At 35.6% G+C, this 25,145-nt stretch overlaps 1 protein-coding gene across 1 annotated transcript in view; it reads left to right on the forward strand.

Moving 5' to 3' along the window:
- LOC127221898 (low-density lipoprotein receptor-related protein 1B-like) overlaps positions 1-25,145 on the forward strand; it is a 224,389-nt gene that overhangs the window by 98,174 nt on the left and 101,070 nt on the right. Inside the window, exon 14 of the mRNA XM_051183851.1 lies at positions 19,674-19,823. Within this exon, the coding sequence (XP_051039808.1) occupies positions 19,674-19,823 (150 nt within the window). The remainder of the gene's footprint in view (positions 1-19,673; positions 19,824-25,145) is intronic.

The following is a 25,145-nucleotide window of genomic DNA, read 5'->3' on the forward strand; positions in this document are numbered from 1 at the left end:
AAGTTAAAATAGAAGCAGTACCACAAAGGTTTGAAATCATGCCTTTTGTGTAACCTTAAACAAATCTTTTGATGTAAACAATATAGCTACTAGTTCTCTTCTTTGTATTATTTGTTTTGAGATTTGTACACAGCTGAAATTCAGGCTAGTGTTAGAAGTCTAGGGCATACTGAAATGTAAATCCTTCTGTGACAAAGACAGAGCAGAGGAAATGGTTTCACAAGGTCTGACTCCACACACAGGACTCTTTTTAGATGGAGGAGGCTCAGCTGCTGTTTTTTAGGGCCAGCCCAGAATGTTCAGGACTGAGAGCTCTGATGAGAAATCAATCTTTACACTATAATTTAGGAATCATGGTTTACACCAAAATACAAATGTGTGTGCTTGTTTCAGTACTGAAGACTTTGCCTTAGCCAGACCGCTTCTAAAATATTGAAGTAAAAATTCCACAAAAGTTTGCATGTTATAAAGAACATTCATCTAGAAGGGTGAGAGGAGGGCAAGAGGGAGAATTTGATTGAGTCATAATGACCGAGATTGGGGGAGTGGAGGGTCTCTATTTGCACTTTACTTTATGTGATGCTGTACACTGCATGCTATTTTTACTCCAGTGACAAATGCTGGAAACCAGCTCCCTTTCAGTTACTGTTGTCTCTGAGAATTACTTTAACATACAATTTCAAAACAATGCTTTCATAAAATGTGAAGATGTTGTACTCCTCTGCCTGAGGTTTTCTAGCTGCACATCAGGAGAAACATGCCTGTGCTGGTGACAAACTTTCTCCATCCATAGCTGCCCATACAGAGCAGCCTGAGTCCTTCAACATTTGAAAAACTTTCACATTTCCAAAGAACATTCCTGACACAGCATTTGGGGAATAGAGTATTTGAGATGTTGTTTAGGGGGCCAAACAAATCTGTGTTTATCACTATACTTTGATAATTATTGACAATCTATATGACTTTAATAACTCTCTTACCTTTTTAAGGAATTGTTCCGATTCCTATAAAATGGAGATTTGGTACCTGATCTGAGATCATGTGGAGTTACAGATTTGGTTCTCTGAGCAGTATATCATGTTCCACTAATATGTTCCATATTTAGTTGGTTCTCCCAAACATCCTTATACTTGCCTTGGGACATTAATTTGTTGCTTCTCATAACTTAAAACTGTTGGATATGGCATAATTCTCTAACTAAACAATCAATAAATATATGTAGCCTGTCTACTGCTAAAATCTGAAATACAAATCAAGCCTAATAAAAGCTTCTTAGTATTCAATTCCACGTGATGAGCCTGGAGGTATTACATCCACCTCACACAATGCCAGCTCCTGCAAATGCAAGCAAAACTACCACACCTTTTAAAGTATCTGAGTTTCTGTTTGTTTGTTTGTTTGTTTGTTTTTAGCAGCATAGAATATAAAATTTATCTTAGTAATGCATCAGACGAGAGAGGGAAAATTTGGAATGATAATTAAATATGGAGAACTGTTTACTGCACATTTTTCAGTTAGTCAGTTGGTTAGGATGTGGACCATCAATATAATTTCAGCTCAGTGAATACTGGCAAGGTTTTAGGAGAAATGTTTTGCAATCATTCCATATTTTCTAGTGAAGAGATTTTTATATCTTTCAGGAAGTTTCTCAGGTAAGCAATATTATTACCTACAATTTTTTAAAGGCTCTAAAAGGCTTTTATATTAGTTTTATAGTTCTGTGAATTAAATCTAAAAACTTCACACATTCTTGGCAAGAGGTCTACTACTTGGCTAGACTTAGCCTGTTTCTAACACCTTTTGCTTCTTGTACATAATTTCTGGGAGTGGTGTGAGTACAATTCTGAAGTCTAATGGTAAAGCCACATGTATATAGACAGTAAGAAATGGCTACAATTTGGTGTGGCTGCAGGTTTCTTGGCCTGCCCATGAGTTTCCGAATATACACTTAGAGACTTACTATTAATTATAATTGTTTGGCCAATGGTTAAGGCAAATAACTGACTAGCTCTCACAATTAAATTAACCAATTTCTATTTTACTATATTTTATCACAAGACTCAGAGCTTGTTACCTCATATCTTGCTTCCCCAGCAGCTACGTACCATCACACTGACTCTGCCTACTTTCATCATTTGGATTTCCTACCTGGCTGTATTCTACCCTGTCATTGGTTAAAACAGTTTTATTTATCAACTAATTAAAACAACACATAGTTGTAGCATACAGAAGGACATCCCATATCATCCCCCCTTTTCTGTCTAATTAAAAAGAAAGGTTACACTTTGATGTAGTACAATTATATATAACAAAATATTTATCAAACCAGAATTACAGTTACTATATTTAGTCTATTTGTATTTGGCATAATTAAAGAAAATACTCTATCATCTATCCTATTTTTGTGAGTCTAAAGTTTTATATTTAATTTATCTTTTATTGTAACTAAATGAAACTAATTATTAGGTATCTAGTCTTCTACTCCATCAAAGACCCTACAAGGATATAATATTGCCTAAGAAAACAAGAAGTGCATTGTAAGCAACTCCAAAACTCTAGAAATGACAGAGATATCAGGATTCCTGGACAGTCACAAAAAGTTCTTCTCTTAACACTGGGGCATCTATCTTTAGTCTATAGGCCTACAATGTCTGGCAGACTTCTCAGTGAAGCAGGAAATTTGAAGATGTGTTCTGCCTTGTATAAAGTTCATAAGGTGCTTTATTCTTTAGAAAAAGATTGACTGTAACCATTAACTGTTGATTACCAACCCAAATTAAATGAAAACAGACATTTATTAAAAAAAGTATTTGAAGATTTGGATGTAGTTGATTGTTGGGCACAGTGATCTTATAGGAACCCAGAGCAAATTTAGAATTATGGTGAAACCTTGGCTGTAGTAGTCTGTGAGGCTGCCTTGAAACTGTCCTGGACATTGGATCACCTGGGCCATGGCTTCCATCAGAGAACTCTTGAGGAGTCTTACTTAATCAAACCATATAAGCCTGGAAGGAATCCACAGCTTCTCATCTTCTATGGAAACAAAAGCAGAACCTCTTTGCCAAAGCAATATAAGCTTAAACCCAAAATTTGAAGTTAAGATTCCTTTATGTTGGTTTAGCTTAATAGCCCCTGTAAGGAGTACACCATACTCCTTACAAGCCCCCACAATCAAATGTCTCTCTGCAGTTAGCTCATTAAGGGTCAAAAAATTTGAAGAAAAAAATGTGTACATATTCTTCACTCTCTGTGTATTTTCCATTTTTATGTGGTCCATTATAATTTTTTATACTCTTACTTGACCTTTATGGATCTCAGTTTATTATCCCTAAATTATTTTTTAATCTATGACTCTACACTCTTTCTGAAGGCCATGTACATACACTTGTTAAACACAATGTGACCCATTTAGAAGACTTTTTGTAAGAATCTGTTTTTATTGTGTATCTGCAATTCTTTTCTGATCATGAGAATTTTTTCTGAACACTAAGCAGGGTAGGCTAGGACCATCAGCAGCAACTTTGGCTCTATCCCTTTCTTTCCAACATGGCAGGAGTATGTTCTATGTTAGTTTTATGTTAGGATTAGACCCTTCTTATTGAGACAGAACAGGGAAGTATTGTGGAAATTAATTTTTCTAATAGATTCAGGGTACCAGCTTTAGGGCATGGCTTCTTGTCTGTGGACATGACTTCTTATAAGGAAAGAGGTAGGCAGTTTCTCTTCTTTGTCATGTTGTGATCAGAGATCATATTGTTAGTTCCATTCACCCCTGGGTAGAAAAGAAGACTACAGCAGCTATCTACTTTGTTGTGGATCTGTGAGTGCTTTCTAATAAATCCTTGTTACCCAATTGAGCAGGCGTTCATGGTTTTACCTATAGCTTGGGCTGCTATTTACAAAACTAAGTTTTTTTTTATAGCTCCTTTTGCTTACAATGTATTTTAAAATATATTAATATACACTTGTTAAATACACTTGTTAAAATACACTTGTTAAAGTGTATCACTATGTTATTTTTCACATATTTCTGCATATTGATCCACAGTTTTCAGAGTTTTAGTAGAGAGATAATGCTAATAGTTTTGTTCTTTGTGCATTTGGACCTTATATCTGTACCTGTGTGTGTGTGTGTGTGTGTGTAAGAGAGAAAGACAGAGAGATGCAGACAGACAGAAAGACAACAAAGACAAAAACAGATTTTTTAATTGACTAATTGATTGATTGATTGATTAATTGATTGATTGATAGGATTTTTCATGGAACCTGATTGAACAGAAGGAAGAGCTAGTGTTCTTTAGTGGACCGTGACAAAGAAAAATATAGAAATGTTCAGACAAGATCTGGGAGTGCAGGTCAGGCCCAAATATCTTCATTACAGATACCAAAGTTCTGCTCAATGTACTCTTTTAGAGCATCCCAAATTTAGTTTTGAGAATTTTCTCTTTTATTAAAGGCTGCTTGATTAAAGATAGTAATCCTATCTACAAAATTTCACACAACAGATCCCAAATAGAATTGCCAGTTTAAAAAAAAAAAAACTATATTTTATCTATTTACAATTTGTCCTTACACACACACACACACACACACACACACACACACACACACACACTCGCACACAACGTGTATGCATATTTGTGTTTTTACCAATATAGCCATGGATATAAGGTAATTTAAACACGTTTTCTTTAAATTTTTACACCAGTTTCTATAGAAGTCATATTAACCAGATATGTTATATGGGCACCAATGCACTTAGTAGCCATGACTTCTGAATAGGAGATGATAAATTATTCCATTATATATTAATATATATGAAATTCAATATTCATTGCCATATGGTAACTTCAATGCTGAATGTTATATAAATTATCAAAATGTTTTCTTTTCAGCTGAAGAAAAGAAAGACAAACAGTTTGGAAGAATATTTGTAACAGGTAGTCATAGAAATGTTTGTATTGAAATTTATTTAGAAAATGGGAGGAAAGGGGGAAGAAGGAAAGAAGGCCGGCCAACAGCTCAATTTTTCAACTCCTGCTTCTCTAGTGTGAACTTTTATGTACAAAGGAGCCACTGTTTAATAAGTACCATGAATGACTCAAAGAAGACTTTGTAGCACTTACTCAGTAATATTTATATCTTTTGTTGTTTTTTGTTTGTTTGTTTGTTTTTTCTTCTTTTTTGATTTTTTTGAGACAGGGTTTCTCTGTGTAACAGCCCTGGCTGTCCTGGAACTTGCTCTGTAGAACAGGATGGCTTCAAACTCCCAGAGGTCTACCTGCCTCTGCCTCCCTGAGTGCTGGGATTAAAGGCTCCAACCACTACCACCCAATGGTATTTATATTTTAATGAACAACGATGAGGTGTTACAAACATGTTTTCCCATCAGCCTGGTCTTACCAGCCGCACCAGCCCCAAATAACACAAAGAGACACTGTAGTAGATATAATGCTGTTGGCCTGTTAGTAATGTTTCTTATTGGCTAGATCTGTCTTAAATATTAATCCATTTCTATTCATCTAAGTATTTCCACATGGTCTTATCTTACTGAAGAGAGGGTCCAGAGTTCTACTCTCTTGGTCTTACAGGTTGAATCTCCTTACATCTCCCTGAAACCTCCTTGTCTCCTAGTCCCACCTATCTTGCTTTCTTACTGGCCAGCAGTGCTTTATTCATTAACCAATAAGAGAAACATATTTATAGAATGACATCTCCCATCAGTGAGGCTATAAGAGGGATCAACCTTGTATATGCCTATGAGGAGAAGTTTATAGAAAAAGGAGGAAAAATTTTAACTCATACAATGTCAGTTACTGGGAGATAAACAAGATTGATCAGAGCCATTTCTTTATAGTTTGTAATCAACTAAACTCGCACTGGGACCAATGTGGAATCCCGTTCTTTAATTCTCATTGTCAGTCAGATGCTCAACCCTTGGGCTGACTTTTCATGAATTTTTTTTTTTTTTTTGTCCAAATTTCCTCCATCCTCTTGAATTCCTTTGCATTTTCTAATACACCAAGTATTACTCCTTTGACTTTCCTGACTGGGCTGAAGCCTCTTCAAATAGACTCTGTTAGCATTACTTATTTTGCCTTTGGACTCTTGTCCCCGGCCATGGGAAAGGAAGTTTTGGAATAGCATGTTGGTTTGTCATCATGTCAAGAGCTCAGTTCCATGGTTGGCACAGGATGGAATCTTCAGTAAATATGTGTCCAGTGTAATCATGAACAGGAACCAGGTAAGACTAGTAGATTTGTACCACGTAGCTATTTGCCTGAAGAATGGTGTGAGAAATTATAAACAACTAATGATTGCAAGGGGAAGGTAGAAATACTTGGCTTTTAAGTGTTCTATAGGCTTGTTTTGTTTGCTGATTCTTCTCCCTCAATTGTTACACTCTTATCCACTTGGCTTTGATTAATACCTCTACCAGAGATACCTCACACAATGAAACAATAGGCTACAACTGAATTCATCTAGTTATCATCCTATTGACAAAGCCTCATAGCTCATGAAATAAATGAAAAACATAAATTGTATTACAATAATCCCTAATTTATGCCAATCCTATTATATGTAATATTTTTATTTCTTTCAAATAAATACAAAGAATGGTACTTGTTATCTGATTTTCTTTTGTCATAATGTTTTAAGTTTTAACTACAATTTCTTAAAACAACATTTACTAACCAAGACAAAATAATAAAGAATTTCAGAATGCTCTTTTTTATTTTTAAAAATCATCAGTATAATTGCTTTTCTCATATTTATGAAATTTTTAAATTTATGAGACAACTAACTAGACAAAATAGTTTTGTAGTCTTATATAAAAACTACTCTTTAATATAAAGTCAAGGTTTAGCTGTATGAGGATTTACTTCTCAAAGAATCCATGCTGTGTTTTTTCACTTGGAAAGCGTTTCCAGAACTAGTCTCCTAAGACACTTTCTAAATTGTAAATTGGAATTCTATGGTCTTTTGAATGCATATATCAATGAAAACAGTACAAAGCATTGTTTACTGAAACACATGATATTTACACTATGCCATATAACATGAGGACATTTATTAGTGCATTATTTACTCAGTTTTACTTACATCATACACAATTAAAACTATTATTTAATGATGAGTATTTCTGAGGAAATTCTTCAGTCTCTGCCTTCCTACCACTTTCCTCAGACAATAGTCATGAAGAGAACAAGATGACTAGGGAAAGAAAAGCCTCTGTTTGGTGATTTTCATCTCCTAGGTTTTGCTGCCACACTTTATTCACTATTACACAATATGAAGAGCAGATCCAATGTCTGTACTAAAGCCTTGATTAATGACAAACATTGCTGCACTTGTTTCCGACCACAAAGATATGCTTTCATGTTTGCTGCAGTCTAGGACCGTTGCAATTAAAAATAGCCATGGTGACTCTCAAAGCACTGTGAATTCTCAAGGAACTTGAAGACTTTTTAATATTAATTACACATAGCAACCATTCTCTAGAGGGTTGTTCATCTCATTCATTCATAAACTGTGGCTTGTTGAAAGAAGTTAGTGTTTGAAACAAAAGTTTTAAATGAGGAATCAAAACCAAGTGATTCCAAAGTCAGGTTGATCCTTCACCTTGGTGCTGTGACCGGAGAGGCTGGTTTCATTGAATATCATTTCACTGAGTTTCATGTGATTTCAGGCAAAGAGCAGGAAAAGAAGTCACAGAATCCTTTGAGGCATGGGCAGGAAAAAATTTCTAGAGCCTTGCTACCAATGAGAAACACAAGCCAATTAGGGCACTGCAGAGAGATTTGGAGCATGCAGGACTATGCAAGAATCTTTTCCTCTTTACATATTGTAATTCACTGTTCAGCATTTCTGAATATTTAAACTCTAGTTTTAAATTGTAGGAAATTGACATCCTGGAATTTCTAAAATTTAGACTAATGCTGTTATTGTAGTTCAATGATTGTTTGCTTGATTGCTGCTCCATTTAAACACGTGATATAATTCACATAAAAATCCTTAACATATCAAAATATCCAACTCACATTTTATTTGCACATGCCATTGAAGATGGAGTAATTGCAGCCCTCAAAAGTTTGAGCCAAATAATTTTATTTCTTTTCAATACAAACCAATATTACAATTATGTATTGTGAAATTAAAAATTAAATATTTAGATTGTTAGTTGTGGTCATCCTTGTAGATTTCTGGACATTTCCCTAGTGCCAGATTTCTATTTAAACCTATAATGGATCCTTCTATTATGGTATCTTTTTTCTTACTCTCCTCAGTTCTTTCCCTGAGTCAATTTTCCAACTCCCTCATCCCCTTTTCTCCTGTTATCCCCTTCTCTTTGTCCTAACACCTTCTCCCCTCCCACCATGCTCACAATTTGCTCAGGAGATCTTGTACATTTCCCACTCTCCTGAGGACCATGTATGTCTCGCTTAGGGTCCTCCTTGTTTTCTAGCTTCCATCCACTTGCCTGCAAATTTCAAGATTCCAATTTTTTTTTCTGCTGACTAGTACTCCATTGTGTAAATGTACCACATTTTCTCCATCCATTCTTCAGCTGAGTGCCATTTAGGTTGCTTCCAGAAACACAGAGGAATGCTCTCTCAGCCTAGACACATGGGGGAGTTCCTATGCCCTACTCCAAATAATATGACAGACTTTAAAGATCCCCCATGGAAGACAGATCTCAGCCTCCCTGGGAAGCAGAAAGAGGATGTTATAGAGGTTGGGAGGGGGACTGAGAAGAAGAGGAGGGTGAGGGTACTGGAATTGACAATAAGATAAGATTGTTGCAAATTTAAATAAAAAGTATTATCAATAAAAAGAAAAAATAAGTATTTAATTGAATTATTAATCAGTCTTGAATGAATTAAGTACTTAGTGCAGTTTATATGACAGAAGCTTTTAGTTTGGCACATAAAGTAATTTCTATGCATAATGTGCTCAGATTGTGAATGTTATACTGTAAGCCTAAAAGAATGCAGCTTGCCTTGTCAGTCATTCTTAGGAATCTAGAACACTATGGAATTTAGTTCCTTGGTTATCTCTTTTGTTTTTAATATAATCACAATCATGAATCAAACATTGAGTGTACCTTCTTGAACTTTACCATCCATTTTCTATTATTTAATCATGGAAATCAATGTCTTATGCTAGTAAATTTTAACATATAATTGTAGGCAAGATTTCCAAGAACATTTTACCACATAAAATGAATTAAGGTGTCATAATTTTTAAAGCAAAATACTAAAAACATAACTAGTATTTTCTACTCAATATGATGATGTGTTATTTCTGACATTTCACTCCTCAGCAACTCACTTTTATGTATAAAATATAATTAATATACAAGCTAAAAAATGCCAAAATATTAAAATAGAAACACTAGCCAGATAACTTTCCAATACAATATAATTATTAATATATACAGACAATAATTTGCACTTGCTATACACTGTTATTATTCATTTACTCATTGTTCAATTCTTACATAAAATAAAATCTTACTTTAAAAAAATAAAGAAACTATGTTATATGGCATATTCTAAATTCCAGGTACTGAAGTCAAGCAATCATACCTATCCTCGAGAAAGTCATTTTTCCATTAAGGAAAAGTAATATATAATTAAAAATATTTTCCTAGCGGCCAAAACCCTGAAGATAACCCATTAATGTTATTTATTAGACAATATAAAGATATAAAAATAAATAAAAAATAAAAGCCAAAGCAGTGACTGCATCTCCAAACAGAACAGCATGTTGCATAGCAGATTTAGCTTTTATTCATATACTCAAAAAAGGTTTATGGCAGTGTGCTACAAGCTGCTTGATGGCAGCATAGACAAGAGTTGATGCAGTGAGCACATCTCCCAGTGCTTGCAGTAATCATACCCCCAATATGTTGGAAAGCCAACAGCTAAAATGTCTGCTTTAATTTTAGCCATGTTATTCAGTTAATAAGACTCATGTAGTCAGAGAGAGAGAGAGAGAGAGAGAGAGAGAGAGAGAGAGAGATACAGTAGAGACAGAAGAAAAGGGGGTTCTAAATGGTTTACTATGTGTTGAAAATTATAGGTAGGCTTGGGGAAGAAAAGAAAAGGGATAATGATCTTAAAAAAGAAATAGAGTAGCTGGGCATGGTGGCACACGCCCTTAATCACAGCTTTTGGGAGGCAGAGGGAAGCAGATCTCTGTGGTTTCAAGGCCAGCCTGGTTTACAGAGTCATTTCCAGGATAGCCAATGTAATACAGAGAAACCCTATGGTGAAACAAACAAATACACACAAAAAAACAAAAGCAAAACATAAAAGTAAAATAAACAGAGTATTAAAAACAGCTACACAAAGAATAAAAGTATAGTCTGGACACTAAAAAAAAAAAAGCCAAAAGGGTATGATCAAGTCATTTAAAACTAGTCATAAATAGTCACTACCTGGTTAAATAAAAGGAGGGACGACATACACTGCAGTGTTAGGTTTGTACACTATAGCTGTAAAAAACAAACAAACAAAACCACAAACAAATATGACTCAGTGGTTAAGAGCACCAACTGTTCTTGCTGAAGACCTTGCTTTGACTCCTAGGACCCATATACTCTAGTCGTTGACAACAGTCTGCCATTCCAGTTTCAGGAGAGCTGGTGCCCTCCTCTGGCATCAGGAACACATAGGGTACACAGACACACATGTGAGCAAAACAATCATACATGGAGGTAATGTAAAATTATATATATATATATATATATATATATATATATATATATATATATATAAAAGAATAACAAGATTTACACCTGAAAAAAATAACAGAAGGGGAGCTCCCCTTATTCTTTGAGGGGAGGAGAGCACTAGTAAGTTATGAATAAGCATGGGATGTGTACACACTGAGTCTTCTATATGAATATTCAGGGGGTAGGGGTAAGATTAACTGGGAAGAATACTTGTTAGATGTTTAGGAATTAAAATGTTAAAAATTTAGAATGACATAACAGTGTTTTAAAATCTTTATTTTTGAATTACTTAAGCAATAAAATATAGCCTTGTATGTAAAACTATAGCTATAAAAACTGTTAAAATGCTTTTAAATTAAAACAGTTCTCATAAACAAATGTAAAAGCATCCTCATTGATACTGGTTTTCAATTTTTTCATTTGTTATTTCTACAAGGCATATGTTTGTCAGTCACTTAGATGTAAACAATAAATATGCCTAGATATAAACAATAAATTGTGCAAGTAAAATGATTTACATGAGTATGATAGAAATAATCTGAATCTTAGCCTGATAAGATATACATGAAGAATCAGTCCATGGACTCTTCCCAGAAATGCTACACATACTGATTAGAACTTAATATAGGTCATATCACAGGGCAAGAGGAGAATGGTTTTGTCCAGGAAAAGTTAGATTAGATTACTTTAGTCAATTGATGGTGTGCTTTTCAAAATTCAAACATTTTATGAGAAACTCAAGTGCATTAATAAAAATTGTTGCTTGAAAAAGTCAATTTTCAGTAAAAAAGAAAGAAAATCAAGACATTTGCCACCTATAAAATATTGTAAATGAAGACATGGAATGTAAGTAACTAACACTAGTACCTGAAAAAAAATCATGCAGAAAAATCATCTTTTGAGCTTTTAGTTATGGTTTTCCAAGAAACTTGGCAAACATTACATGCTATTGCTATTGCCCTTGCTTGCCGCACACACTACCCCACCCAGAGGTGGAAGGTAAGTCCCAGGTGCTAAAGATACTACACACTTTGACTACACAACCCAGGGTATGGAGTTTTGTCTAAACTAAAAGCCTCCAATCTTGAGGACTAGTTTTCATGGTACCAGAAAGTAATATGCAGGCTGCTAAAAAGGGGAAGCAATGAATAGTCTATCCAGCTGTGATGCCTATGAACCTCAATGACCAGCATGGCACTATAAGGGTATAGAAGTGGTATGCATACCTTGGTGGTAATCAATGGCTTTCTAATTGGATGTGAAGTGCACTCAACAATAGGGAAAACATGACTGGTACTGGAAATCTGCCTCCCTGGAGCTAGTGAAGTGTCATGTAACCTAGAGGAGAATCTAAAACCTCTTCTTTACGAAACTGACATATTGCCTAACTACATTATAATTTTTTATCCTTATGCCCACAGATAAGAGTAGTTCTCACCCCTCATCAATAAAACTTCTCTTTGCAATCAGCAGAGACTACAACCACAACCAATCAAGATGCAAGTTTGTGGAGCCCAGTCACTGTGGAAACATGTAAACTACAACTCTTGAACCCAGGCTCCAGAAACATTGCAGAAGAGGGCAAAACGATTTTAAGAGTCAGAGGACCAGGAAATTTGCTGTGAAATTGTGTTTCATAGTAATGTCAGAGTAGAAACACTCCTGAAATATGAACATGAACCTGAACTATGGTAGGACTACACACGTGAGAATATAGAAAGGGAAAGGACAGAAGGCATCAACCAACCGTAGATAAAGAACTGGAGGCAAAGTGTTGGTGGTGGTGGTGGGGAGATGTGAGGGAGGAAGAGAGGGAGGTAGAGAGTGAAGGAGAGGGAACTGGGATCAATATGTAAAATAAGAAAAAATAATAAAACATTAAAAAATTTAGAAAAAAGAAATTAAAAAAAAGAGAGAAATGCTGAGAGAGCAAAAGAAGATAATTTTTTTTTTAAGGCAGAGCATGTCAATTTGTAATACAGTACTAAAGAGTGAACCCTGAAAAAACATACACACACAAGTAACATACGAAGATAGAATTCCTATGTATACTTTAAATATTCATATATATGTAATACAAATTAGGGAAATGTAAGTCATGAACTTGAGAGAGGAGAGGAAACAAGGAAAATTTGAAAGGAGTAAATGAAGTCAGGACATTATGTAAATATAGTCTCAAAATTATTAAACTTAATGCAGACAGCTCTCCTGTACACTTTTTTCAAGGTTTTCCAATTGAAAAATTAGGAAGAATCAACAATGCAATGACACAACCAAGATAGTGATTGTAATAGAGTTTATCTATCTTACTCAAATTTCTTAATTCTGCTGGTGTCTCTTGGTGCTTATTCATTTTGGTTTATACAATCCTATTCTGTGTGTCCATGGCTGTATAGTTCTTCAATTCATACTTTTATAATTAACCCTATTTCCCTGTTGCCATAGGACCTCTGTTTCCCCATATAGAAATGATGCTTTCTAGTGTGGTCATGCAATCTTCTGAGATGGATTTCCTTTTCTTTCTTCCTTCCTTCCTTCCTTCCTTCCTCTCTCTGTGTGTGTGTGTGTGTGTGTGTGTGTGTGTGTGTGTGTGTGTGTGTGTGTGTATGTGTGGTGTTTTTTCTGAGACAGTGTTTCTTTGTGTTGCTTTGGAGCCCATTCTGGAACTCCCTCTGTAGATCAGACTGGCCTCAAACTCACAAAAATCTGCCTGCTTCTGCCTCCTGAGTGCTGGGATTAAATGCTCTCCACCACCTCCCAGTGAGACTGGATTTTCATTGCAGATTTCTTACTATGGAACACCTGACATTGTTTATTTGCAATAGCAATTTGCTTTTGGTTTTGTTTGTGTAGCATTCTATAACCCTAGGGAAACTTCAGCAGTTACAGTTCTGCGATTTATAATTAAATCACTATAAACATTCTAGTACAAGTTTTTGTTTGTAAACTTTGGTTATTTTCTGGCATAAATCTCCAGGCATTCAATTATTGAGTCATTTGGTAACAATAGTCTTAAGTTTTATGTTTTTCCCTTCTTATGTGTGTAGTAGGTTTTCATTTGTGTGAGCACACTTTTGTGTATAGATGCTTGTGAGTGAATGTGTGTGTGTGGGTGCGGGCTGAAGTAGACACTGGTTGTCTTCTTCAATCACTCTCTACATTATTTACTGGGGAAAGGTCTCTTGTTGATGGTGTTGGGATTAAAGATGTCCTGAGTTCTGAGGCTTGTAACCTCTGTTATCATGCTTGTGGGACCAGACCTTTTGCAACTGAGCCATTGGGTCAAGCCTATATTTGGCTTTTAAAGCTAGTCCAGTTGGTTTTCCACAGTGGCTCTAGGATTTCATATGCCCAACTAAAACATGTCAGTGATTAGCACTTAGCTTCCTCAGTAACGTTTAGTTCAGCCATTCTGATGCATAATAGTATTCATTATAATCCAAATTTGAATTTCTTATAACATAGAACATCTTCTGATGGGCCTATTTGCCATCTGTGTGTCATCTTCTGTTTGAGTCTTAGCATGTGTTTTTGGAACTTCTTAGACTATTGAATCTGATGCTTCCATTATTGATATTTGCCTTTTGTTGGATGTGTGGGTTACAAATGCTTTCTCCAGGTGCAAATATGACTTTTACCACCTTTCACAGCAAAATGCTGACAAGTTTTTTTATAACAAAAAACTATGCATAATTATGTAGATGATTCTTTGTTCTGTTTTTATCCTGTTTGAGCAAGGGCCCAGGCTGGCCTTAAATGCTATCATGACTCATACTCTTGAGAATTGGGATTATATTCATTTGCTAGTATGCTTGATAAGGGCAATATATTCAGAGTAAATAAATCATCTGAAGTTAGCAGTGAAATGTGTGCAAGTTTTCAACAGGATTTATCTTTAAATGTATATAAGAAAACTTGAGTAGAATGAATACCAGGCCTTTACTGAGAAATAGGGGCATCATCATATATATATATATATACTGTGTGTGTGTGTGTGTGTGTGTGTGTGTGTGTGTGTGTGTGTGTGTGTTATTGTGCATGTGATTGTGGAGAGTATTTTGTCTGGATATTATTCCTCAGGAACTGGCCACCTTGCTTTTTGAGACAGGGTCTCTGTTCGGAACCCGCAGCTCATGGTTTACACTTTACTGGCTGGCAAGCGAGCCCCTATCCCCAGCAATCTGCCTGTCTTCACTTTCCCAATCATGAAATTACAAGTGCTCCATGACACCTGGCTTTTTAAATGGGTGCTAGGTGTGGTCCCAGTCCTTCTTCTCATGTGATTAGCACTTTACCAGTCAAGTAATATCCACTGCTCAAAGCTAACTGGCCTGGGGAAATAAGTCTACCCAGGGACACCACTGCAGAATTGCCCCTTATATTGTTATCACTTAACAGAGAATAGAGTCTCTGCAGAGAGAATGTTTGGGTTTCATCAGCAGTACAGTCATTAAAGTTAACATTAATGTGTTCCTAGGAGGTATAGTGTGGTCCGTGAAGATGAAGTGGACATGCAGTTAGGCTTGTGTTGCTCCCACAGTGTCATCCTCCAAGATGTCACAGTTACAGGACTAATAATTATGTATCTGAGTTTGAACTTTTAGGATCATATCTGGGTTTCAGTGTTTTTAATAGTGTTACAGATAATGATAACTCAGATTCAGAGAAAAGAACTTTGAAGTAAAATTTGGTATATGATGGAAAATATTAGGAAATTTCCACTTCTCCAAATTCTTAATATTAAAAATACCTTTTTTTTAAACAAACTATCATTTAATTGTGATCCTTTACATACTGATTTAATTTTGTGTCTTTAAAACAGAAAATAAAGAAACAATGTAGTTATCATTGTTACATTACTTAAAACACATTACTGATGTTAAGGAAATATGAAGTTAAATGTTATTTAAAAGTATCATACAATTTTCTCTATCAATGTATCATAACTGTTATATGAAAAATTACATTAGTTTGGAAAATTACATTCATTCAGAAATTAATATGGCCCCCTAAATGGAGATGTTCAATAATATACAAAGGAAGTTTATTTAGAATATATTAAGGGATGTGAAAAAGCAAGCATAGATATCAATTCAGCTATTGCCAGGAAAGTTAGGAAAAGGTAAGTATTTTAGTTTTTATAATATTTTTCAAGTTAGGTGATGACTGTTCTTAATTTCTCTTAATGTGTTACTTAATCTAGGTTTTCTTTTCTGGTAAACAGACCCACATGATCTTAATAAATACTTTATAGAAAGAGACTCTAATGATATTGTGTACTTTCTAAGAGATTCTTTTAACATTTTTACTTATTTTATTGCAGTAAAATAATAAGCAAAGCATCACACTTTATTGGCCAAGCTTTTGTTTGATTGGCTACCTTAATCTATCTGGGTGATCCATTTATCTGTAAAGTTGCAGCATGCTTATAATCCGCTATACACATTCCAGGAAAGTTTTACAAACATTATCACATTTGACCTATTTTCTCACTGCAATTGATTTCACATCTAGCACCATTGACTATGTTTGGCCACAGCAAATGGCTATTACTTCACTGTTTAATGATTTATCCTTTGAAGTATTAGCACAAAATATTATGATCCAGAAATTGTTTCTGTAAGTATATATGTCAATTTAGTTTTCAATGATGCTAGGGTTTCAGTATATAATGCTGACAAGAAAAATATTATGATGTACAAACATGAATATCAGTAAGTCACATGTTTCTGAAAACACATCAGTATATACTAAGTTTTGAAAATTAATCATTGTTTGTGCATGCATGATATGTGTGCAATGGTGTATATACCATGGTTCCAGTGTGGAAGTCAGAGGACAATTTTATGGAGCCAACCTCCCCTTTCTTTTGTGTGTGATCAGACTCAGTTCACAAGTCAGTTCATACAAGTGCCTTTGCCAGCTGAGCTGTTGCTTGATCATTCTTCCAGTGTCTTAAATTAGTAATAGAAGTTGTCCAGAATTTAAATTCTACTTTTTAAACAAGAAAATTATGGGCCAAACTTTTGATCCAAGCACTCAGAAGGCAGAAGCAGGAGGATATCTGTAAGTTCAAGGCCAATCTAGTCTACAGAGCAAGTTTCAGGACATCAAGGGTGACAAAGAGAAACTCTGATTTGCAAAAAGAAAAAAATAAGAACAAAAAAATGAATATGCTTAACAATATACACACATATAATGATATCCTTAGCTACTTAACCAGAGGGAAGATATAGGTATCATCTGGGTGGAAATTATCTAATACGTACATAGGTTAATCTAGAAATTTTGGAATTTTAAAGCCACTAATATGGAACTGTTTAATCCCCATGAAATGTGTGAAAACTTAAGTCATATAAGTAGATATAGTGAATCATTTCTTTTCCTTTTATTTGTGGTATGGTTTGGGTATAAGTAATAAATATTTAAAATTACATTGCACTAGACATTTTGACCCCCACTTTTATTTTATTATTGCAGGTATGTGTGAGTATGTATATGAGTTTGAGTTTATAAGCACATTTGTGCACATGTCTCTGTCTAGAGGTCCACCTTAGTTGTAGACCTCGTGATTATAGGCACAGGATCTCTCACATGTCTGTAGCTGGCCAATAAGATTGGGCAGGCCATATATTTATCTGTCTCTGTCTTTGCATCACTGGGATTATAAGTACACATCATGACACATGGTCATTTTACCTGGGCTCTGATTATCACACTGAGGTCCTCAAATGTGTAGGACAGACACTTTACTGTCTGAACTATCTCCCACACCACCAGATACCTGGGCTCCACTTTTAATTTCAGTATTTAAAAGGGTCTAGGCAGGAGGTTTCAAGTTTTAGGGCATCCTGGGATGCATAACAAGACCCTGTCAAAGCAATAGAGTCAGTGAGCTGGTAGTACAGAGGGTGTAGCTCAGGGTAAACCACTTGCCCAATTTGTGATTCAGTCTGTATACCACAAAAATAAATAGTTATATGTGTAATTAAAAATAAATTGTTTATTTGTGAGTATGCCTTAACTTCCTTTTAGGTATATATTTCATTAAATATCCATTTTCTGCTAAAGATTAACATCTGTGGGTACCACACAATCAGATGTGACAGACTCCCTTTCCTGTGTGCACATATTGTCCAGAAGCAGAGACTGAATAATAAAGCCGGGGATTCAGTGGTCCTATTATCACTTCCTACACTTTGTGCAACAAATACTCAAGAGGCTGGGGAGAATGCAGTGGGTGAGAAGTTCAGTCAGTCATTGTGGGTTAATTTGGAGTCATACATGTTCAATATGAAAGCTTACCTTCCCTCCAAAAAGGAGATTAAAGGAACTTAAATACATTCTCTAAGAAAGGCTAGACAAGAGTATTGATTTCAATATTGCAGGAGAAAGAGAATAATAGATTAGTCTATCAATGCTAGACTAAAACTGATAGTGTAGATGCAATCCTTTTACGACTACTGGTGATGGCTCACAAATCTAACTCTTTGGTTTTTTTCCAAGCCAAAGCCAAGACAGAAATATGATCAGTTAAAATTTTATATTTGCCATATATAGCTTTCTCTGGCACATAGCCCTGAAAGAAATGTGTCCCGTGAGTCCATAGATAAAGAGGTCACAATATGATGTACTGCCTTCAGACACTACATCTTAGGAAGCCTAACAGAGGTTTTCCTGTGTGTACTTGTAACAGTTCTCAAATTCAAACCAAGGGCAAAATGCCAACATTAAGTTCAGCTGAGGACCTTGAGGGCAGAAACAGCCATGTAAAAATACAGCTCTCTGAGGCCTTGGCTTGATTGTCACATGCCGTTTTGAATGTTCATCAGCATATACAAACTGCACATTATAGACAGGACTCTCTATAACTTTATATGTGTCTAATTAATTCCTTAACATCACCAGACAGATGCCTAAGCAGAAGCCAATTTTGAAAATATGTTCATATTATCTGATTTTGACCAGACATGGCATGCCCAGGTGGCATAGAATCTGTAGAAGGGACATGCAGACTTTCTTAAACAAACTGCATTATGAAGACTTTCATCCTGAAATATCATACCTGACATGTGTTATTATTTTTATTGTTATTTGTTGTTGTTATTTTTCCAACTAATTATTTTCTTAGTAGTTATAATTAATGTCCTAATTGTGGCCTTCAGGAAAAAAAAATGTCTAAAACTACATTTCCACAGTGCCTGACATTTTGAATTGTTGTTTATGGAAAAACTTCCAGCTTGTCCTAAGAACTGAGACAGTCCACAGGTGAACCTTCATGCAGATGAGCTGGGTGGTTCCTGGTGTGAAATGACTCTAACTCCTTAATCCACTCTGGCTGTGACTCATCATAGTTGACAACAGCCCAGTAACAGCTCACCCACTTAGCACACTTAAACTCTTGTCAGTTTTTCAACCTTCTGCTTTCTTTTATCTCTTTTGGTCATCTTTCTGATGTTTGATTGATTTGGAAGACAATGTGGTTTGTTCATACATGTGACTGATCTCAGGACCAGTTTCTTGCCACACATAAGTATCTGTCCACAACCTGCACACAGTGCTCTACGTGGCCAACATGGAAGTACAGAAACATTGTATCAGTGTGAACTGTGATTGTGTGGGACATGCCAGCAATGCATATGTCTGTGGTGTGCTGAGAACACAGATTTCTTAGTTTCCTGGGTATTCCTTTCCTTATCTGTAAAATGTCACTGTTACTTTCATCACTGGCTACTTCAAAGTTGCCTAAAAAAGTCTAATGTCCCTCAGTTAGTGAAGACACCATATATCTAACCTGCTATTAGCCAAGTCTTATTTTCTAAAACCAAACTGTGAACTTTCAACCTACTTTCCCCTCCAATCAGAAGATGGTAAGTGAATATTGCAATTTGAGTGACTGTTATTGTGTTTCAGTTGTTTAATTTAATTACAGGTCTCTCAATAGACTATGTGGAGAATAAGCTTTATTGGATCAGTTCTGGAAATAGAACCATAAACCGATGCAACCTGGATGGTGGTAATTTAGAAGTAATAGAGTCAATGAAGGAAGAATTAAAAAAAGCTACAGCCTTAACCATCATGGGTAAGTGCAGTGATTCTGTGGTGAGGCAGAATCTTATTGATTAGTAGTTGATTAATTAAGATCTATTAAAAGCCTAGCAAAGTTACTGTTTTATTAGCAAGACACTTTCAAGCTGAGCATTGCTGTGAATTTTTTGCTTAATTTTTAACAAAAAAAACATACTTTTATGATTATTCAGATTAGACACTTGGTGCTTGTATTACAATTAACTTCACTTAGTTATCAGTTCTTGGCTTTGTGTGGATTGTACGACTATTTGATTCTTTCCTGAGCTCTATTGCAGCTCTGAGGTAAAGGACTCACATTTGCCAGTGAGAAGCATTTCTAGCTTATCTGATTTTGCAGCGTGAAAATGGAAACTATGTCTTGGTCATCTGACCAGTTTTGAAATCACTCACTTGTATCTTTTGGGCAAATTCTAATGATCAAGTCTTATTTCCATCCCTTTTGTACAGTATTATGGAGGACTTAAAACATAGGCAGAATGTTTTTCCTATAAAACTGTCAACTATGCTGCACCACTTTATGAATTTTGTTTTGAAATCCGAATTTTCCTCTTAGCCAGAGCTTCCTGTGAGCTGTAAGCCAGAACTAGCTGACCCCATACAGAAGTGATGTTTATTGATGGGTTTTTGTTTTGTGGATGAGCCCATGTGGTCCTGTGTAGCTCATCAATTTCTGTATTATATTACAAGAACTGAGAAATAAAAACTGTTTATATTTCCAAACATCAGGATATGTCTAGGAGCATAACAAAACCTTATACCATTTGAAAAATTCAAATTCACCCTTAATATGTCTTTTAAAGTTTGTATAATTAGCAAATAAGGTCTTGAAATTATAGAAATTGTACTTCCCATAGTATTTTATCTATTTTATCTGTTCATAAACCCTATGTAATGGTATTTTGTTGTTTTGGGTTTTTTTGTTGTGTTTTGGTAATGTTTATTTATGAACACATGAGCAAATGATAGAATGCCATTTAATGATGGAGATATACTTTAAAATACATTTTCTAGGTAACCACTTTATTCCCTTTATTTCCAATCATGAAACCTGTATGAATAAAAGCCAGCTAGATAGCAATTTTTTTCCTATCATGCAGAAGGCTGAGGAAGACTTACCTCCAGGCTAGCCTGGGCTGCATACTAACTTTGAGATAAACCTGTGCTACCTACCTAGTAAGTTTGAGACTAAGCTGTGTTATGATGAGACTTTCTCTCACATTGGAAAAAAAAGTGAATGAAAATGGTGACATTTTAAATTTAGAAACTATTTAAGAGAAAACAGTGTTTCACTTTCTTGTGAAGAGGGCAAAACAGATTGTTTTCACTTATCATTAAATGTTGTAATAATATATATGGAAATATGTGTATATATTATAAAATATGGGGAATATAAGCAAATGTTCATTTTAAAGTGCCAATTTGTACATAAATGTCTAATTAAGATCTCAGTACACTCTAGGTTTGTATGCTTGGCTTTTATGTGGGACCCTACAGGTATCCAGGGAGGGAAGTGAACCCTCAAAGAGTTGAGGATGAAAAACAGGTTCAGAATGGCTTCATCAATATGGACCAGACTTTGAAGAGTCTTTGTCATTTATACTTCTAAGTGAAGAATCTCCTTTTGAAAAATCACTGATTTTTCTTTTTAATTTCCTGGGCATTTGGGAATTTTCTGCACTGTTTATATGTGCTATTAGTCAAGTTTAATATTCTTGTGGGGTTGATCACTTCATGTCACAGAGGAGATGCAACAGTATGGCAGCAGGAAAACACACAGTTCCTGAGGACCAGTACCAGTGACCAACCTGGTTGAAGTAGGCTAGGTGGATAGTCCACAATCTCTTTCTAATCTATTCAGATTGTGAGTCTCTCAGTGAATTAATCTGTTCATTGGAGTATTTATCAACTTAATCTTACTCAATAAAATCCTGGAAGATCAGAGAACAGGAATCAGCAGCCAGTTGATTCCTACCTGTCTCTTCCTTCCCTAGAAAGGGCTGAGAACCATTCTCTGCCCTGCATTATCACTTCTTTTCTGCTTCCTTTGTGCTGAGATTAAAGGTGTGAGCCTGCCAAGTGCTGAACTAAAGTTGTGAGCCTCCCAAATGCTGAGTCCCCATGGTTAACTAGTAGCTAGCTCTGCCCTCTGATCTCCAGGCAAGCTTTATTTTTCAGTAAACAAACAGTTCATTATTTAAGAGTCCACAAGATCTAATCTTCTCAGGAAAAGCCCAGGACCTCTGCTATACTAATCTACTAAACATCTCTTAATTCATCCATGTGGGTAAGAACACTATGTCACATAGCTCAGTGTTGGCACTATTCTCACTTCCTACACACAGACACATAGACATGTAATAAACATATGCATATACACAAACATACATGCAGACACACTCAGCTCACATATGTACATACACAAACACATATGAATGACACCCAGGCTGTTAAGGAAACTTCGTCACACATTTCAGGATTAAAGTTGTTCTCCTTGTGTACACACACACACACACACACACACACACACACACACACACACACAAAACAGACACACACATACACACACTGTATCCAATGTCTTATTGTAAAATTGAAACTTACATACACTCTTTAGAATGTTGTTTGTTTGGTTGGTTGGTTTTGTGAGATAATGCTTTAGCCAAGATTGGCATCCATCTCACTTTGTTTTTGAAGATGACTTTGGTTCCTTGATTCTCCTACATCTATGCTCTACATGTGTAGCATAGCAGGCATGTGATATCCACCTTACTTCTACAGGATAAGTGAGGTTACTTATATGACATAACATTGTCAAAGCAACAGTACCATGTTCTTCATATGCACTTTTGCATATGTTAAAACTCAAGTAAAAGCAAATACGAAAATCTGAAAGTGTCAGAACAATCTTTCACATTGTGTTCAAAACTAAATACTAAATCAAACTAAATTAACAAAGTACAGGAAACAAATGAATGAGACAAAAAGATTAAAAATGAAGTCATGACACTTCAAAAATTGCCTTTTTATTCCCTCAATATATTTCTTCATATTATATAACACATATAATAATGTGTTATATTATTTAAAAAAAACCCTGACTATGTAAATTAAAGACTTTAGCAACTTCCACTTCTCCTGCTAATACCACTGACAATTTTCTGAATAGGAAACCAATGCTAAACTTACAGAACTTGATATAGTATATGCACTCTCAAAAAATGGAATAAGTCCTCTATTTTGGCAAAAAGGTGGTTTGTAGTTTGTTAGTGAACAAAAGTTCACTGAAAGCATGGAAGAAAGTGTTTGGATGGTTGAAAGCCTTGATTGTGTCAGCATTGTAGATCCACTCAGAAAAGGAGTAGGCAAAAACTGAAATCCTTTAACAAAAGAATGGCTTGTATAGAAGGTTCCTCCCTGACACCACAGCTCGATTAAAATCAATTGAACAACATCCTTAAAATCCCTGAGAGCGCAAACTAACTGCTTATAGCAGGCCACTTCCCAAAATGTTAAAAGCATAATGAAACAGAAGTGGTGGTGGTGGTGGGGGGGTATTTCTACTTTCTCAGCAAGGTCTGCTCTCTCCTTCTGGGCACCCCTCCTCCACCCCACTTCCTCAGTCTCTTCTCTTTCAATTTGAGGGAGAAAGGAACAATAGCATGTACTGTTGTCTGCTGCAGATGAATGCAGAAAGAAAACAATCAATTGTAGCAGGCGCCTCACTGTGGTCTAAGGGATTATATTGCTTAGAAAGTTTAAACAGAAATTTCCCCACAGTGATACTGAAATTTAAATATTCTGAGAATAAAGGAATTGTCTTTCTGACAAGCAACACATGTATACAAACTCATAGTACCTCCCCAAATCGACTATATAGGTAACAGACAGTGACAGTAAATACTTGAAATTTGCTTGAACTAAAATCTAAGAGTGGTACCCCTCAAACTGAAATTTAAAAACATGTCTTCACACAGTTTTCACCAATTTTTCATTTTCAAAGCTTGTAAACTGTAACCACTGGGTATCTCATTTTACGGGTATCTCATTTTACTTAGAGTGAGCTACACAAATAAAATGGAGAAAGATTGGAAATAGTGAATATCTGGTACTGCCCTGATCAGAACAAAGTCATTATCTGATGGTTATACAAACCAATGTAACAATATCAAGATGTTTACCAAGCTAGAGGTTAGAACTGGGAGGAAGGCTCAATTGTTATAGGGCTTGTCTTATAAGTATGATGACCAAATAACAGTCCTCACCACTCAAGTCAATCACTGGGCACAGTGCCATGTGATTATAATCCCAGTGCAAGGGACAGAGACAGAGGGCTAAATGGATGTCTGGCAGGCAAGTCCAGGCAACCTAGTCTGTTTGGTGGGTCCCAGGCTGGTGAGAGACTCTGTTTCAAGAAATGTGGTGAACAGGTCCTTAGTAATGATATTTGAGGTTGACACCTGGACTTCTTATGCACTCCCATAAGCAAACACACACACACACACACACACACACACACACACACACACACACACACACACACACACACATTGAATATGGCTTAATTTTTCTCTCTTTGAATGTGGACTAGATGTTTGTGACTTTTCAATAAGCAGAATGGGGCAGAAGTGACAGATTCCTGCGATTCAGGAAACTGAATGAGGCTTCTCTCTCTCTCTCTCTCTCTCTCTCTCTCTCTCTCTCTCTCTCTCTGTCTCTCTCTCTCTCTCAGATTAGTTACTTTGACAATGCCAGGCCACCATTAAAAAAATACTCAATAAACCCTGTGGAGAAGAGTACACAGATAGACACAGATGTTCAACCACAGTCATGTCTGTGGTCCATCTTGAAAGCAGGAGGTCTAGACTGGTCAGAAATTCTAGACTATAGTGGAAACAAATAGTCATAAAGCAGCCTCAAAAGGAATCTTCAAAGAAGGACCATCATGCATTGTATTAAGTTGTTAATATTTGGGAAAATTTGATGCTCAGCAATTGATGAACTAATTTGTATGTTACTTGTCCAGATTATTTATTTATTTGTGAGTAGATTCAAACGAGTAGTGAAATCAGACAGGATATCAGTCAGTGAGAATAACAAAGCCAAATATTCCCTCCAATATAGTAAACCAGAACTAAGCCTAAGCTCTGGACTTGCTTGGAAGAGAACAAGTATCCCATGTAAGATAGTACACTTCTCAGTTCTAATTATTTTTGTCATAAGGAATATTAACCCATTGACCCAGACATTTCAGTTTTTAAGATGAATAATACAGACATTTATTTAAGATCTCACAACTTTAAAATATTATCACAGA

Source organism: Phodopus roborovskii, unplaced genomic scaffold (genome assembly GCF_943737965.1).
Source record: "Phodopus roborovskii unplaced genomic scaffold, PHOROB, whole genome shotgun sequence".
Classification (NCBI taxonomy): Eukaryota; Metazoa; Chordata; class Mammalia; order Rodentia; family Cricetidae; genus Phodopus; species Phodopus roborovskii.